At 41.8% G+C, this 17068-nt stretch overlaps 1 protein-coding gene across 1 annotated transcript; it reads right to left on the reverse strand.

The window, feature by feature from the left end:
• Positions 1-1896: 1896 nt before the first annotated feature.
• Positions 1897-6039, reverse strand: LOC149186037 (uncharacterized). Its single transcript, XM_089409211.1, has 3 exons — positions 4435-6039; positions 3639-3864; positions 1897-3401 (listed from the first exon to the last, which is right to left on the reverse strand). The coding sequence occupies exons 1-3, from the start codon at positions 6037-6039 to the stop codon at positions 1897-1899; spliced, it is 3336 nt and encodes a 1111-aa protein (XP_089265337.1).
• Between the last annotated feature and the right edge of the window lie 11029 nt (positions 6040-17068).

A 17068-nucleotide genomic window follows, 5' to 3' on the forward strand; every position in this document is an offset into this window, starting at 1 on the left:
TGTGAAGAAGATCTTGTGGATTTCTGTATACACGTAGCAATCCAACCACCTCTTCTCGAATACATGTGGAGTTTTGTTTTCCCGTGTCACAAACTCGTGAATCTTCTTATCCAACCACTCTTCAATTTCCTTCTTTGTTGGTTTCTAGTGGCACGACATCAGGCATCCCTTAGGCAGATCCTAGTCTTGGCAATGGAACCATTTGTTGGCTTGTTGGGGCCTGACCCAGGTTCAGAAGTGATTTAGCCAAACAAATCCCAGTACTAATGGCCCTTTTGGAAATAGTCTGTGGAGCGCAGACTAAGGTCTCACCTAAAGTAGTATGGGAGGGTGCTAGAACCAGGTTTCCACATCCTTGGGATATCTGATATGAGTGACAGGTATGCGGTTCGACCTCCACACTTACCAGATTTCATGCACTAGCGGGATCTTCACGCAGATCTAGTCACAGTGCGATCAGTATTAGTTACCCCAGTCTTCCTTAATAAGAGTTTGTTCGTTAATTACTTAGAATATTTCCATTCATAAGCATACATACAAGTGCATGCATATAAATAAACAAATATTATCAACACATAACATTCAAATACATATCTATGGACCAGATGCACAATATGTCAAACCAACTTATCTTTATTAATGATTCCTTTCAAGATCAATTCAATACAGACTCGACTTCACCCTGCGCACTCAGCTGCAGGGGTCTACACACTCAGCTGCGGAATCTACTAGACCTCTATGCACTCAGCTGTAGAGCCTCCACCTATCACTATGACCCAATACACTTCAAATTCACTTCTATCTTCTAACCATGCCTTCACCTCTATCTATTACTTGTCAAAACTTAAGACTCTCTTTACACGTAGAGCCTCGCTCTATTTATACAATCCTATGGCCCGCAGACCATGGGTAGGCCGACACACTTTACATTAAATTACATTATCTTAGGGCGGAAAACCCTAGACTCTCGCGTTCCGCGCCCGCATTTCGCAGGGTCTTTATTTTACACTTGACGAAAATTCGGGCCTCAAGCCCCAAAAACATGCTATGGGGAGATCTGCTGCCCAACGGAATTGAAGAAATGAAGTAAAAAACATTGGGATTGATGGAGGGATGCATGTTAAGGAGTGGAGGAGATGAATATATGTGAGGCAGGGTTCCCTTTGGATCTTTTCTTTGCTCCTTTCTTGTCTTTCTCACCCACTTGCAAATAACAATTATGTTTTTTTTTATTTTGTTATTATATATATATTTTTATTTTTATTTTAGAAAACACCTAAGCTGTGTCAGAGAGGTTTTCACCCTAAATATCTGCCCTGGGTGCCTCAAGGAAGGTTTTCACCCATGGATCTTCTTATCCTTTTCATTTTTCTCATCCTTGGGCTGCCTCATGAGGTTTTCAACCCAAATATGGGACTCAGGTGCCTCATGGAGGTTTTCACATGAATCCTTATTCTTTTTTTCCTTTATCAGTGACCTTTTTTTTCCGGGGAAAAAAACACAACTTTTTATTATGATAATAAAAAGTTTACATACAATTGTTCTTAAGCCATGCTGGGCTCATTAGTACATTCACAGCTCAACCCTCAGAGAGCTTTTCTGCTGATTGTAACCTGTAGTAGTCTTCCTCCCGAGAGGAGGATTAAAATCCATAAATCAAAATAGCAAGTGTAAACCGGAGTCTCCTTCAGAGAAAGAAAAAACAATCCCGTACAGTCAAAAAAGTATGTCCACCAGCAATATTAATGTTCAAAAAATATTAAAAAGAGGTCTGTATACTATGATCTATCTGCCGAATGATAAAACTACTAAGGAAAAATATATACAAAATATGTAACAGTATATAGAGAAACTGTAAATGGTGTCGTCAAAAATGGAGCTGATCATATTCTGAAATTACTGTTGCTGATCATAAGGAGGCTGGTCTGTTTTGTAAGACTGCCCCTGATGTATCTCTTCTATCGCCCAGCTGCCCAGATCCTGTTGTAGACCAGCCTTAGATAGCTGATCTGCTTCTTCGTTCCTTTCCCTGTAGATATGGCATAATGAGAACCTGTTAAAGAATGTCTTCAGATATAAAATCTCTTCAACAATTGTCATCAAAATTTGATTTTGACAAGCAGCTAAACCATTGATCCAATTTATAACATTAAGAGAATCCCCAAATATCTGAATAGAGTTGATGTTTTTGTGTTGTAGCCAGCATAATAGGAGACGTAAGGAAGAAAGTTCTGCAAAATTATTTGTTCCTGTACCCAGCCCAACCGAGGCTTTTAGAGTATGTTCTGAATTGATATGTATGCACATGCCTGCACCAGCCCTATTGTTTTGTGAGGCTCCATCAAAGAAACCACAAGGGATATCCTCCTGTATAATGATGTTATTTTGGTTTGTTCTGGATTTTTTTTCCTCAGGAGGAGGCAGAGCAGAATAAATGGCTGTGATATTAGAGGCAATAACAGAAGTCGGTGTGTTTTGATCTTGGAACAGACTCTTATTTCTCGCAAGCCACACACCCCAGCAGAAGATAATAGACAAGTTCCTCATATTCCCTTCCGAATAAGTTTGCCACCATTTCCTCCAAGTATCGCCCAGCGGATCATTTCCCCACTGTGCTTTTACCTTGAGAAAACCAGTGACCTCCTCCCAAATCTTCCTCGAGAAAGAACAGGTGGTGAAAAGATGATTTGTAGTTTCCTCATCAGATTTGCACAGAGGACATCGCCCTGGACCAGCTAAAAACCTAGATTGTAGAATTTCCCATGTTGGAGCCTTCCTTTTTAAAATACACCAGAGAAAGAGCTTGGATTTGGCAGGGCTTTTGAGTTTCCATAAAACTTTGGACCACCATTCCGGAACTCCCCATCCTATCTTTCCCAATAGAAAAGAATATCCCTCTTTTGGAGAATACCCCCCAGATTTGCTGTGAGCCCACATTAACCTGTCAGGTTCCTCTCTTATCCTAACATTGGATCGTTTTAGTTCTTTGATGAAGCCTATCCATTCATTCTTCCATCTAGCATTTAGCCCTAACTCTTCATCATCCTTCCAAGCCTGTCCCCAAATAGTAGACTGCCCAACTCTTTCCACCTGATTTATTGAGGTGATACCTTTGGACTCAAGATGTCGAAGAAGCCCTGGCGATAAGGCATAAGCTTCATTACACCCAACCCAAGGGTCTCTGCCAATCCTGATTTGTCTGCCATCTCCCACTTTCCATGCTAACCCTTGCTCAATCACTGAGAATGCATCCACCGTGGCCTTCCAAATTACAGAAGAGTTTTTTGCCTTCTTATTCTGACTCCTAATCCAATCTTCCAAAGGCATTGGATCTATATACTTCCTTTTAACCACCCTTGTCCACAGGTTTTCTATAGTTATAAGCCTCCAACCTGACTTTGCTGCTAACGAAGTGCTGAACTCAGGAAGTCTTTTAATCCCCCAACCTCCCCACTCTTTTGGTCTGGCCACTTTGTCCCATGCCACCCATGGTAAACCGGAGGATTCCTTAGAGCCTGCCCATAAAAATCTGCAACAAATTCTTCTGATTTTCTCCATTACACCTTTAGGAATCCAAGTTAGGGCAGCCCAGTAAACTGGGATGGCTAAAAAGACTGATTTAATAAGAGTCAACCTACCTGCTCTGGACAACCATCTATAGCTCCAATGTGAGATTCTGGCTTCAATTTTTGCTATGATCCAGTTCCAGTCTTCTTTTCTGTAAGCAACTGGTTTTAACCAAAAACCCAGGTATTTGAAGGGAACATCCAGAGATTGGCTAGGAAAAGGAAAAAGATCGGCCAAATGATTTCTTTCCCTTCTATCCACATCTGCCAAACAAACTTGTGATTTCACAGAATTTATCTGCATTCCAGTTGCTTTTAGAAAAAGATAAAAAATGCATTTTATCTCCTTTAATTCGCTGTAATTACCATTAGTAAAAATCAATATATCATCAACGAAAAGAAGATGGGTGATGTAGAGATTTATTGCTACCTCAATACCTTTTACCTTATCCTCACTTCTGGCTTTATGTATCAGTCTACTAAGCCCTTCAGCCATAAGGAGAAACAGGAGAGGGGATAAAGGACACCCTTGTCTGAGGCCTCTCTGGCTAGTAAAAAAGGAAGAGGCAGCTCCATTGACCAAAACTGCAAAGCTGACATTTGTAATGCACCCCATGATCCAGCTGACAAATGGATAGCTGAATCCCACATGAGTTAGAAGCATTCGTAGATAGAGCCAGCTTATCCTATCATATGCTTTGGAAAGGTCAATTTTGAGAACAACACCCTTCTTTTTCTTCATTTTGACACTATGGATTACCTCCTGAGCGACCCCTATAGCTTCATGGATTTGTCTGCCATCCAGGAACCCAAATTGTTCCATAGATATGTTCCTTGACAAGATTGGAGCTAATCTGAGGGCTATAACCTTTGAAATAATCTTGTAAATGCAGTTACACAATGAAATTGGTCTGAAATCTTCAAAACTTTCCGGCTCATTCTTCTTTGGTATGAGAGCAATAAATGTTGAATTAAATGGTCTATAGATGTCTCCTTTCAGTCTTGACTCTTCAACTACTTCAGTTATCTCGTCTCCAATTTGATCAAAAAAATGGAGAAACAATTCTATTGTCCAGCCATCAGGGCCTGGGCTTTTGTCTTTGCCCATAAGCTTCATAGCTGCTTCAATCTCCGCCTTAGTGACCGGAATTGTAAGATCTTCAGATTCGTCTTCCTCAATGAATCTGGGAAAACATTGCACAGTTTTAAAGACTTCTGCAATAGTAGCCTCTCCCTGATCAGCAAAAATGTTTTGAAAATGTCTTTTCCCTAAACCAGAAAGCTCTGGAAAGGACCTGACATCTCTTCCTTCTTCATCTTTAAGGAGCCATATAGTGTTTATTGATTTCCTTCCTTTTGCAAAATTATGAAAAAATTTAGTGTTTTCATCCCCAGACTTTAGCCAAATTGCCCTGCTCTTTATTCTCCATTCTTCTTCCCTTTCCAAAAGAATTTTGGTTTGCTGCTTCTCCAAAAGAAGGATTCTATCCTTAGATTCTTGAGATGAGTATCCGTCTGAATCCAAACCCTCCATCTGTTTCAGCTCCTCCCTTATACAGATCAGCTCCTCATTTTGTTTCAATTTCCTATCCTTTGCCCATGAAATTGTAGCTGATTTCAATCTTTTTAAATTTTCCATGAACAAAAAGCTTTTCTCCTCGCCTGCATTGTGTTCAGGGTGAATCCAAGTTTTTTTAAACAGATTGCTGAACGTTGGATCTTGTAGCCAAGCAGGATTAAATTTGTAAGGGGCGGGGGGTTTGTGAGGAGGAGTAGATATGTCTAAGAAAATCGGGAAGTGATCTGAATTCCCTATTTCCTCAACCCACTGTCTGATCAAAGGAGCTTTGGAGGATAAAGAGTCCGACAACAGGAATCGATCTAATCTTTTGGCAATCCTGTCTGCTCCTACCCTTCGGTTCCTCCAAGTAGGCTTTAGCTTGATCGGGAGAGGGTCAATAAAGTTATTCTCTGTGATGAGATTATGGAAAAAATCTGTAAGAGGATCTTCTCTCGCCGATGGTCCCCAAGCTTCAGCTCTACCCAAAGTAAAGTTTAAATCACCTCCCATAATCATCACAGGTGCTTTCAAAATAGATTTTGTCATCAATTCATCCCAGAAAAATTCCCTGCCTTGACATGGCCCATAGATATTTACTATGGTGATGGGGAAAAGGAAATCAGGGGATATTATCTCCATTCCCATAACATTCTTCATCCCCCAGTTATTGAGAACTTTAACCCTCCCTTCTTTGTACCCAATTGCAATTCCCCTCGAATGTCCAAAGACATCCATAGCACTGAAAGTCCACCCAGGCAGAAGGGAATTAAGCATAGTTTCAATCTCATAAGCCTTCCCCAGGGTTTCTTGCAGAAAAATAACATCTGCTTTTGAGTTGAAAATCCATTCTTTCAAGGCCAGTTTTTTAGGTTTGCTGGCCAAACCTCTGCAATTCCAGGATGTCAGGATCATTTGATTACTCCCTCAGGGGGATGTGCTGCTCTAAGAACCCCCGGGATGGAATATTGTTTACCATCTGCAACATCCATCTTTGCTTTAAGTTTCGCCTTGGACAGATCAGATTTCCGTCCACGTTTGTTTTTGGATTTGTTCTGTGAAGGTATCATTCCCAGCGCACCTAAAGACCCCTGAGTCACTTGGTTCCCACCCAAAGATCTCAGATTGTATGGGCAAGGAGTCCGGGTCACAGGGAGAGAGAGAGGAGGCCATTTGTCTTCACAATTTATATCCAGAAGCGGTAAGGTTTCAGTTAATGTTTCCACATCCGGATTTAACATTATATGATCCATATTATCAACATTATAATTTTCTTGCTCTTTATATGACGAAGAAGCAATATTATGATTTACATAAGGATGCTCAGGAGATATAAAAGAGGAGATAGGAGTCCCTGAGCACTTACCCTTCTCCGATTCGTCGGATTGGTCTTGATTTGTTTCCTCGACGAACCCTTTCACAGCTTCCTGGTCTTTAGCTATTTCCTCGACGACCCCTTCCACAGCTTCCTGATCTTTGCCATTTTCCACCGCCATTTCCTTAGATTGTTCGCATTCATCCGCTGGCCCTTTCTCTGTCTCCTCTGCCTCCAGATTCATTGGGTCTTGTGGCTCTGGCAAGTCCTGCTCCATCATCATCTGAACATCGTCTTGAACATTTACTCTGTGAGCAGTTGTCCTACGAAAATGTCTCCTTCTTCTCTTATGTGGACAATCTTTTGCCATATGCCCATACTCGTGGCACCAATGGCATCTAAAAGGCAAGTATTCGTAGTCTAAAATCTGCTCATATACATATTCATGGAATTGTAGATTAATATTTTTTGCCAGGCCCCCGCTCGGTTTGAGCATGACTAGAATGCGCGCAATTGCCCTATTTTTCGTTGTCAAGAAAGACATATCCGCATCCATGTATGCCCCCAACCTATTACCGATGGTTTTGAATACTTCCTCAGTCCATAGTAAGGAGGGTAAACCCGGAGCACGCACCCAAACAGGAAATACATCCGTGCGCTCCTTGATAGCATCAAACAAAGGAGACCATTTTTTTAACAGAACAGGTATGTTATCAATATGCCATATACGCTGCAGGACCCAATCCGCCAATTCTCTGTCATCAAATCTGAACTTGAACCAACCTTTTGCTAATACTAGGGCTTCGAAATGTACAGGTCTCTCTGACGTGAAACTTCTTTCACCCCATTCTTGAAGAAAATCAGATGTATATAGCTTACCTCTGACTCTGCCTACCAAAGTGCAGTCTGCAACCGCTAGAGCTTCTATCATGGACACCTCCATCCCCAGTACCAGATTGTCCGCTATCACCTGTGTTCCAATGGGTCTTTTCTGTTTCCTTGTCGCTCCTTTTTGCCTTGAGCTTTCCACCGCCGGTCTTCTTCCTTCACGATCCTCGTTATTATCTGGGGTTATCTGTGCTGAGCCCAATAGGGTATCTGATTCCCACAAAGGCGGGATCTGTCCTGAAAGACCCAAATCGTCATTCCCAGAGAACAAGTTATCCGCATCCAAGCCATCATTACCCTCCTGCCCACCTGCTAAAGAAACGCCGAGCTCGCTTGTTTGAGTCTCAAGTTGGCCTTGGGGTTCTCTTGGAAGGGAAATCCTCGTAATCGAGGTTGAAACTCCTGGAAATCTAGGTTGCTCGAAGCCTGCTGGAAACCCTAAATGGGTTATTTCTTCGAGCCCCTTAGGGTTTGTAAACCGAGTTTTTAGTGATTTACCCTTTGGGTCCGTGGGCAAACTGGCCGCATTCACCCCTCTCGATTCAGACCCTTTCTCTGGTTGTATAGGGCCGACCTCTGAACCATCATTCTGAACCACTCTGTCCGGCCCCTTGCCTTGGGATAAAACCTGAGGGGTCTCCGCCTGAGATACAGACTCCAGTCTAGGAATTTCTACAGACCCAAAATAGTAATCCACATTCTGAGAATTGATTTCCTTCCCCCACATGGAGAGAATATCTTCAACATCTGGGTCCAGTGCTAAAAACTCGGCGGGTTTAACCATGGTTGAAACTTCCAAGGTAAAAAGACTACCGACAGACCAAAGTGAACGGAGACAGCAGACAGTTGACAATAATAATGTTTTACATTACCGACCAAAAGAAAATGCCAAAACACGGTTTAACCTCCATCTGCCAGTTGCAATAGCTGAAAGGAAAGCTCCCGCGTCGGCAGCTGTGTAGGGCGTCAGGTCTCGTCTGCCTACCCAAACCCTGTTCGAGGTTCAGTTCTCTGACCAAGACTCGAAACCCTCCCCTGCTCCATTCCGCCGTGTTCAACCAGCTCGTACCCATACTTACCTTACATCAGTTACCAGTTATCAAAATTGAATTCTTTTATCAGTGACCTGATGAGGGAGGAGCTGGAACTTGCTCCACCATCATCACTGTATTATTGATGTTGTCAATGAACTCTTGTTTTGATAAAAGCCTCTTGTACATTTTCAATCGGTGTCGATTAACAAGCAATGGAATGGCTTCTTCATCAATAGTTTTGATTTGCACTGAACCATTGTCATGGCATCTTTCCACCAAATAAGGTCCAAGCCATCTTGTCCTTAGCTTGCCCTTGAAGTATTTATACTTGGAATCATATAACAATGCCCAGTCTCCCTCTTAAAATTTCTTCTCCTTAATGTGTTTGTCATGCCATATATTCCTTTAAAGCTGAACTATCTATGTATGTAGGAGGACCTGCATTCTTAATTCATCCAAGCCATTCGAATGTAATAACCTTTCTTTCTATGCATGACTAAGATCCAAATCTAGTTGGGCTGCCATCCTCAATGTGTTATATTCAAACTCATTGGAAAGCAAAGCCTTTTTCCCATAGACCAGTTCATAGGGTGTAAATCCAGTGGTGGTCTTCTGTGTTGTATTATAGGCCCAGGTGGCCTCAACTAGTCTCTCTGCCCAATCCTTCCTGCTGTTGCTCACTACCTTGGTTAAGATGTTCTTTAGTGCTGTTGGGTCCCTATAATACTAGTGATTACCCCATTACTATTGTAGTTATACCCCTTACAAAATAAAGTTGAAACAATTAAGACACCAGGTCTATTACAACCTTTATCCATTCCAAGCCAACGTTGGGAGGATGTTTCAATGGATTTTATCACAGGTTTACCCAAGTCTGAGGGAAAGAGTGTCATCATGGTGGTAGTTGACAGACTTACCAAGTATGCACACTTTTGTGCATTATCACATCCATTTAAAGCCAGTACAGTTTCTACTGCATTTATGGAAACAATTCAAAAGCTACATGGAAACCCAAAGATTATTGTAAGTGACAGAGATCCCATTTTCACTGGAAATTTTTGGACAAAATTATTTTCTTGTCTTGGTACTCAGTTAGGTCATAGCTCATCTTATCGTCCTCAATCTGATGGGAAAACTGAGATAGTAAACAAATTTTTGGAAGGATATCTTCGTTTCTTTGTATCTGATAAACAGAAACAATGGGTCAAATGGTTGCCTCTGGCTGAATGGTGGTATAACACTTCCTTCGATACAACAACAAAAATGACCCCATTTATGGCACTTTATGGGTATCAACCACCATCCATCACATCATATTTAAGAGAAAATTCTAAGGTTCAGGCAGTGGAACATCACATCGAACATCAACAACAAGTCCTCCAACTCTTAAAGGATAACCTCGTGTTGGCACATAATAGAATGAAACAACAGGCAGATCAACATCGCAGTGAAAGAAGTTTTGATGTAGGTGATTGGGTATTCCTACGGCTACAACCATATAAGAAAATGTCCCTCAATCAAGCTAAGAAGGATAATAAATTATCACCAAAGTATTATGGTCCGTACAAGGTGTTGCAAAAGATTGGTACTATGGCATACAAATTGGAGCTTCCTGCAGCTTCTCGATTGCACCTAGTTTTCCATGTTTCATGTTTAAAGAAGGTTATAGGTGACAAGCTCCCAGTTCAAACAATATTGCCAGAACTTGACGAGGAAGGAAAAATTATATTGGAACCGGAAGCAGTCACAAAAACAAGAACTCTACAGCTACAAAATCGATCAATTTCAGAGTATCTTATCAAGTGGAAGAACTTATCCATTGAGGATTCCACATGGGAGGATGAGAATTTTATGCAGAAGTATCCAGAACTACTCAAGCGTTGAGGACAACACTTTTTTGAAGGAGAGGGGCATGTTGGGTCCCTATAATACTAGTGATTACCCCATTACTATTGTAGTTATACCCCTTAATAATATTTTTGTGCCCCTATTGCCCCCATATTGCTATTACTGTGCCCCATAGAATCCCTCTATTGTTATTTTTGTGGCTTTATATTATTATTGTTAGGGTGGCTGGATTATATTGTGACTCCTTAGACTCCTATATATAGAAAGGAGGTTTTGTCATTTGAATCATCCAAGAATTGTTCATTTATGTAATGTAAAGGAGGTTGCCCCTTCGAAGAGGCTGAATTCTAAGGCGTTGATCTATCTTTTCTTGAGCTGGTTTCATAACAAGTGCCCTGTTGGTCACCTCCACTTGCCCATTATCTTATGGATGATAAGGAGTGGAGGTCCTATGCTTGATTTTGTGATGGCTGAGCAGTTCTTCAATCATGCTAGAGGTAAATTGGCTGCCTTGGTCTATGACTAGCTCTCTAGGGTACCCAAATTTGTAGAATATGTTCTCCCTTAGGAACTCAGCCACATTTTCTTCTGTTGATGCCTTAATTGCCTTAATTTCAGCCCACTTAGTCAAATAATTAGTGCACACAATGATGTGTTGTTTTATCTTTGAAGGAGGGTTGATAGACCCAATGAAGTCCATGCCCCACTTGTCAAATGGCTTAAAAGTCACTTGAGGTTGTAGGGGTGTTACACAACGTTTTGTCACTGTCCCTATACTCCCCATTCCTTGATCCTGGAGGACCTCTACAGTGAACACCGCATGCTTTTCCTTCATGGAGAAACTCCCATTATGTCCCTCTTCATGAGCAGATCATTTCCCTTTTGCACCATTTCCCCTAAAACTTCTGTGTTGCCCAATTTACAAGACCGTTGCTAATGGCCTTTGTCTCCCCTACGCCAATGTGCAGATATTAGCACTATTCCCCGCATCAACCGGTGCGACTGAGCTATGTTCTGTTAGAAAATTATATATTACGGAGCAATGGAACACATAAAATATTGCAGAAATATAAACACAGAGAACGCATAAAACAAGAGAAACACAGATATATGTGGTTCACCCAGTTTGGGCTACGTCCACCCCGAATAGCCAGTCCTTCCTTTCTATTATCCAGCAAAATGAAGAGACACAACCTACATCAAATCCGCTGTAATATCCTCTGTTTTCTCTCACAGTCTCACCTCTCAGTTTCTTGCTCACAGAATACACATCTATATCTCAGCCTCAAATTCAATGCCCTCATACAAAGAGAGGGGGTTGCCTTCTAGGGAAAAAAACCCTAAACTAAACATAAGTTCTACCGTCAGATCATCTGCCTAATGAACGGCCCAGATTGACTAGAAATTACTATACTTTTACAAGGTAATTTTACATTTGTTTTTAGCTTCGGGGGCGTTGTCCCCGAGCCCCCACCGGGGGACCGCTGGCCCCCGGACCCCCCAGCCGGGGGGGATCGGCCCCCCCGGACCCTCGCGGGGGGGACAAGTCCCCCCCGCACCCCCTCGCGTGGAGGGGTGTAAAAACTTCCTGGGGTATACATCCGGCTGAAGCAAATACCTCTGAACTATCATGCTCCACACACAACATGTTCCAGTCGTGTCGGTCCTGTTATGAAAAGTTTTTTAAATTAGCGCTGAAGCTCCCATCTCTAGAAGCTCCATAACGAAAGTCTGGTAAATGGTTTGGCCAGATGGGGTCAAGGATGACAGTTTGGGCTCCTTTCCCCTATAATGGTGGAACTACCTCAAGGGATAAGTCCTTCTCCCATGAGAAGAGGATCCATCTCCCATCCATCTTTTCTATATAAACCTCCCTTCTTCCCAAGAACAAACTAGTGACATAGTTAGAGTGTTGGCTGAGTGTGAGTATACTATTTTGGTTTGACAAGCAAGCTGTTACTAGTTGTAGCCATCTAGTTGTGTGAGGGAGAAGTTTTTTTTGGTTTGGATTGAAGCCTAAAGGGAAGAGTCTTTAAACTATTGTTTTTTGAAGCCATCATGAAGTGCTAGCAGAAGTGTGTGGGAACCTGGTCTTGTCAGAAGAAGACTGCGACATCAAGACGAATGGTTGTAATATCTCTTTGATATTAATATATGCAACTATCGATTGATTTCCTACATGTTTCATAATATTACATATTCATGTCTTGATTCTTCTTGACTCATTAAGTAGGTTGAATTGCAATTTGTCTATTATTATGTTTGTGTGTTGTTGTTGTCTACTTGTTTCAAGAGCTTGAAGAAGGAAGCAAGAGATTGCTGGAGCGAGCAAGTGAAGACATCATAAAGCACGATAAGCGACCAAGAGGTAGGCCCTCTTGATTGACCCTAACCTAAGGAAATCTTCCATAGAATGTACCTATTGTGGCTAGACCCATTATCGAGCTAGAGGATTCATTCGTGACCACACTTATAATTTTACTTCACCACAAATTGGTGACTCCGCTGGGGAGATCACATCTTTTTTTGTTTTGTTTTGGATTTCATGATTTCGTGAGAACTTTGCTAGTCTTGTGTTTTCCCTTTTGTTTTGTTGCTTTTCTCCTGCTTATTGGCTTAAGTCTAAAAATCATAATAACAGATCTGGTCCCTGTTTTGATTTTGTTTTTCTTAGTTTCCTCAAACACCGTGTTTAATCGGCTGATAGTCACGCCGATTAGTGCAAATTGCAGAGGAACAGTCGCATCTCTGGCGCTTGTTGTCAGTTAGGCAGTCATGTCGATTCCTGTAAGTGAATATTAGGGCTAGACCCCAATCTTGGCCAGTGTGTTCTGCTCTTGTGTTTTTGACTCTATGAGCCTTTTGATTGTTTTTATCCCTGATTAGAAAGCTACTTTTCATTTGGTTTTGCTTTCTTGTAGGCTTGTCATCTAGTTGTTTGATTGATTGAGTCATTGAGTAGCCAGCGACACTAGGACATCTAACTAGTCGTCCATTCAACAGCTTGTGGACTCATCGAGTCTGGTTATGGGTGTGTTTTCTCTTTGCATTTTTTTTGGTCCCTTATACGACTTTAACCTCTTTTTGCACAAGTTTGAAAAAGTTTTGTTTACTAGTTTGAACGTCTTTTTCTAACATAGATTACATTGTTGGTCTTGTGTTTGGCAAAGTTGGTGCTTAGTCAATCTGAATGAACTTCTCTTTTCATGTTTTCATCTGCTTGAAGAGCTCATAGTCTTGAAAATTTTCTCATTTAAAGATTGTATGCAAAAGTTTGTTTCATTGTTTTATGAGAAGATATGAAATTCTAGCCTGTTGCTTCATTATGATTCACATATCTTAGAAAATAGAATTGCATCAGCATTTGAAAAGGAAGAGAAATTTTTTAATTTCGAAAGGAATAATAGAAAATTCCTTGTCAAGAAATTAGGAATTGGAATGCATTTTTCATTAGTTTATTTTTTCAAAAAGTGAAAAAGTGGAAAATCATTTCATTTTCAGTTGCTTGATTTTTTTCATTTGATTGAGTAGTTTCTACCCTCTCTAGTTTAAGCATTCCATTGAATTGAAAGAGTCTTGTCCCATTTAATTGCATTTTAGGTTTTTCGAGTAGCATTGCTAGGACCTGAAAACTGAAACTTAACTCAAGATCAACTCTAAAATGAATTCAATTTACCTAAGGCACATTTGACATTAACGATCACATCTAGAAGGTCTAGGCAAGAGACGTGTTTCAGAATCTGTAAACCTAGCAGTTGTCATTAGCTTCAGCATTATACAGCGCTAGCACAGATTTTTTCTCCCCGTACCATCGCTTATATAATGGGAGACCCCACTAGGCTGAAATCCTTTTATCCTTAGGAAGCCGAGTCGGCTGCCTTGCAAACATGATACACCGAACACAACATTTGGGGAGATTGCCTTCTCGTACTTCTTGGTTCGCCAGGAGGTATTCTGCAGTTCACAGTTGCCTGGTAATCCTGTTTACCTAGATCATCCAGAGTAGTCATTTTATCTTTTTGACTCATTAAACTTAAAAGATCATCCGAGCACTTGTCCTTTTGAGCTCGTTTCCAATCGAAAGTGATAGATTCATCTTTGTTTCTTTCTCGACTCTTCAAAAACGAAAGAACATCAATATTTTATGTGTCTTAAATAATTGATTGCCCACGATCCAAAACACCCTGTTAGATTTTTGTACAAATCATGAGTTCCCTTAAAAGGAAATTTTTAAAGCCTTGAAGTTATTTGTTCTGTCAACTAAGGCAAGGTCATCATGGTTGAACCATCTAGTTCACCCATTTCCTCTTCCTCTCCTTTGTCTGAAAGATTGTCCGAGGAGCCACTTCCTGAGTTATCAGAGCCATTTGAGGACCAAAATGTTGAACTCGCAATTGTTTTGAGTGTTCAACCATTATCATCTCGTCCTCCACCTACTTTCGATTCAGGGTCATTTGCTGGTCTTGACCCAGAATCTCCAGATAATCCTGTTCGAACTCCAGAGAACTCACCGACCACTGACGGTCAGCTTGGACTAGTTATCTATCCTTTGAAACCTTTGTTTGACACTGTTGAGATATCACCACAGCGCCCTTACAGTCCATACGATCAACCGAGTGTTTCTTTGGAACTATCCCCTAGTGCACATTTGGATGTCTGTCGTGGTTTGTTTCTAGACATGGAACATGAGGGCGATGCTCTAGTCACTTCTCTGGATGAGCCCGAAGTCTCAACTCCACACACTGTTGAGGGAGAAGAATTGTAGCTGTAGTTCCCTCTTGAGGGTTTCCCTTATTCAAAAGGTATTCCCATCAGCTTACCTCCCAGCTATGTGTCTTTAGGGCACTTAGTTTTGGGCACATCGAGTGCCTCATCACTCTACCATAACTATGTTTGGGCATCAGGTGTCAAACCTACGTCAGGTCCGTTCGCCACGAACACGACCTCCCAACTAGTTGTTACTCCAGTCCCGGTGCAACCCACCGTCTCGAACACTCTTGTACCATCAATCCCATTTACACGTCAGTCACAACTGGTGGTTTTAAATATTGTCTCTACCAGTTCTTCTGTCCCGTTAGTCAGTGGCCAGATTGTGCCACCACCTTGGGGGGGGAATCTGAATGTCTTTATGGTGTCAGGTGCCACTAATGTGAACGGCTCACAAAATCACATGCTTGGTACAAACCATCCCTCTTCTGGTATTATTTACAACCCTTCTGACCCTACTGGATCAAGCAATGTCTAGTACCAACATGTTCAGAATCCTGGTGGTCTGTCTGGATCAAACACCGTTCAGTATTAGCAGCCTTATGGGGCTTAGGTCCATAACCAAAATCCTTACATTCCATATAGTTCCCAAGGACTAGTTAATCAACTTTAAACCATCCCATCCAGGCAGTACATCCAGCCTGGCTACGACCATATTCAGTTCGGTAATTTCCCGGGAATTGTTAAGTACCCTTGCAATAGCAAGGACAATGTTTGCAACAACAAAGGCAACCTTTGTTACAAAAAGGGCTTTCCACGCAACAGCAAGGGCAAATTATCTCGCAGCAAGGTCACCTGCAACAATCGCAAGGTCAGTCCTTCCAATAGTTGCAGCAAATCGTGCAGCAACATATGCAATATGCTCTGCATACCTCTCAACCCATACCCTCACAGGGCCATCCTCTGCAAACCTAGGGATAAATTTTGCAGCAGCAAGGCTAGCAAAACCAACCTGGGCAGCAACAACCCTTGTATACCTATCAACAAGGGCAACCCTTGTAAGGACAGGTTCAAGGTCAAGTACTGCAACAAAAGGTGCAAAATCCTCTTGTCCAAGGCCAACAGGTTTAGAATCCTACCGGCCAAGGGCACCAGGTGCAGAACCCCTACGTCCAAGGGCAACAAGCATATCAACCTTATGCCCAAGGAATGCAGGTCCAGAACCCTCTTGTTCAGGGACAACAGGCCTAACAACCCTATGTTCTAGGACAAAAGGTCTCGTACCCACATGTCTAAGGTCAACAGGCTCAACAGCCTTTTAACCCATACGTTGCCTATCAACAACCTATGCATGAACAATTTCAAGGTATTCCTGGTCCGAATCCTCCCTTTGGTCAAAGTAACCTATAATGGGGGAAGCCTCAGATGCCATATGGCCAAAATCCCCCACTGTGGGGTCAAAATCCTTACCAGAAGGGATGGGCTCCTCCTTATGGCCCCCCTTATCGAACTCCCATGCCTTTTAACACTCAATTACCTTTCTTGGCTACACTTGAGTTGTCAAATGTATCATGTCTCACAAATGATTTGATTCTTCATTTGCCGTACTGGCCTCCAATACTATCCAAGATACCAAGTGATTGCCCCAAGTTTGGTGGGAAAGCTAAGGAAGATCCTCAGGCTCACGTGATGACATATCACCTCTAGTGCTCATCGAATTCATACATGGATGATTCCATTCATCTTCATCTTTTCCAATGAACTCTTATGGGTGTCGTAGAAAAATGGTACATTGAACTACCTCAAAGTAATTTTCATGACTTCAATTCGTTAGCCATGTCCTTCCTCACGCATTTTCAGCTATCGGTTCATTATGAAACGGGCACCTATTTGCTCACATTGCTTAAGAAAGACACTGCGACGCACATCTCTGATCATATCCATGAATGGAGACGCAAAAATCGACTGATCAAGTTCGAAATAGCTGATCAGTTGCTCACTGAATGGTTTACCAAATCATTTGTAGCCCCAACTGCTTGCCATATAGCCATGGGTGGATGCATTACTGAAGAGCAAGCCATCACTCATGCCCAGTACTTGGACTTGGTCTAATCTCAATCTGACACCTTATACAAATTATTACCCAATGCTT

The sequence above is a fragment of the Pinus tabuliformis genome, chromosome 3_1 (assembly GCF_031772625.1).
Source record: "Pinus tabuliformis cultivar Carrire ecotype Pingquan chromosome 3_1, CPIR1, whole genome shotgun sequence".
In the NCBI taxonomy this organism is placed as follows: Eukaryota; Viridiplantae; Streptophyta; class Pinopsida; order Pinales; family Pinaceae; genus Pinus; species Pinus tabuliformis.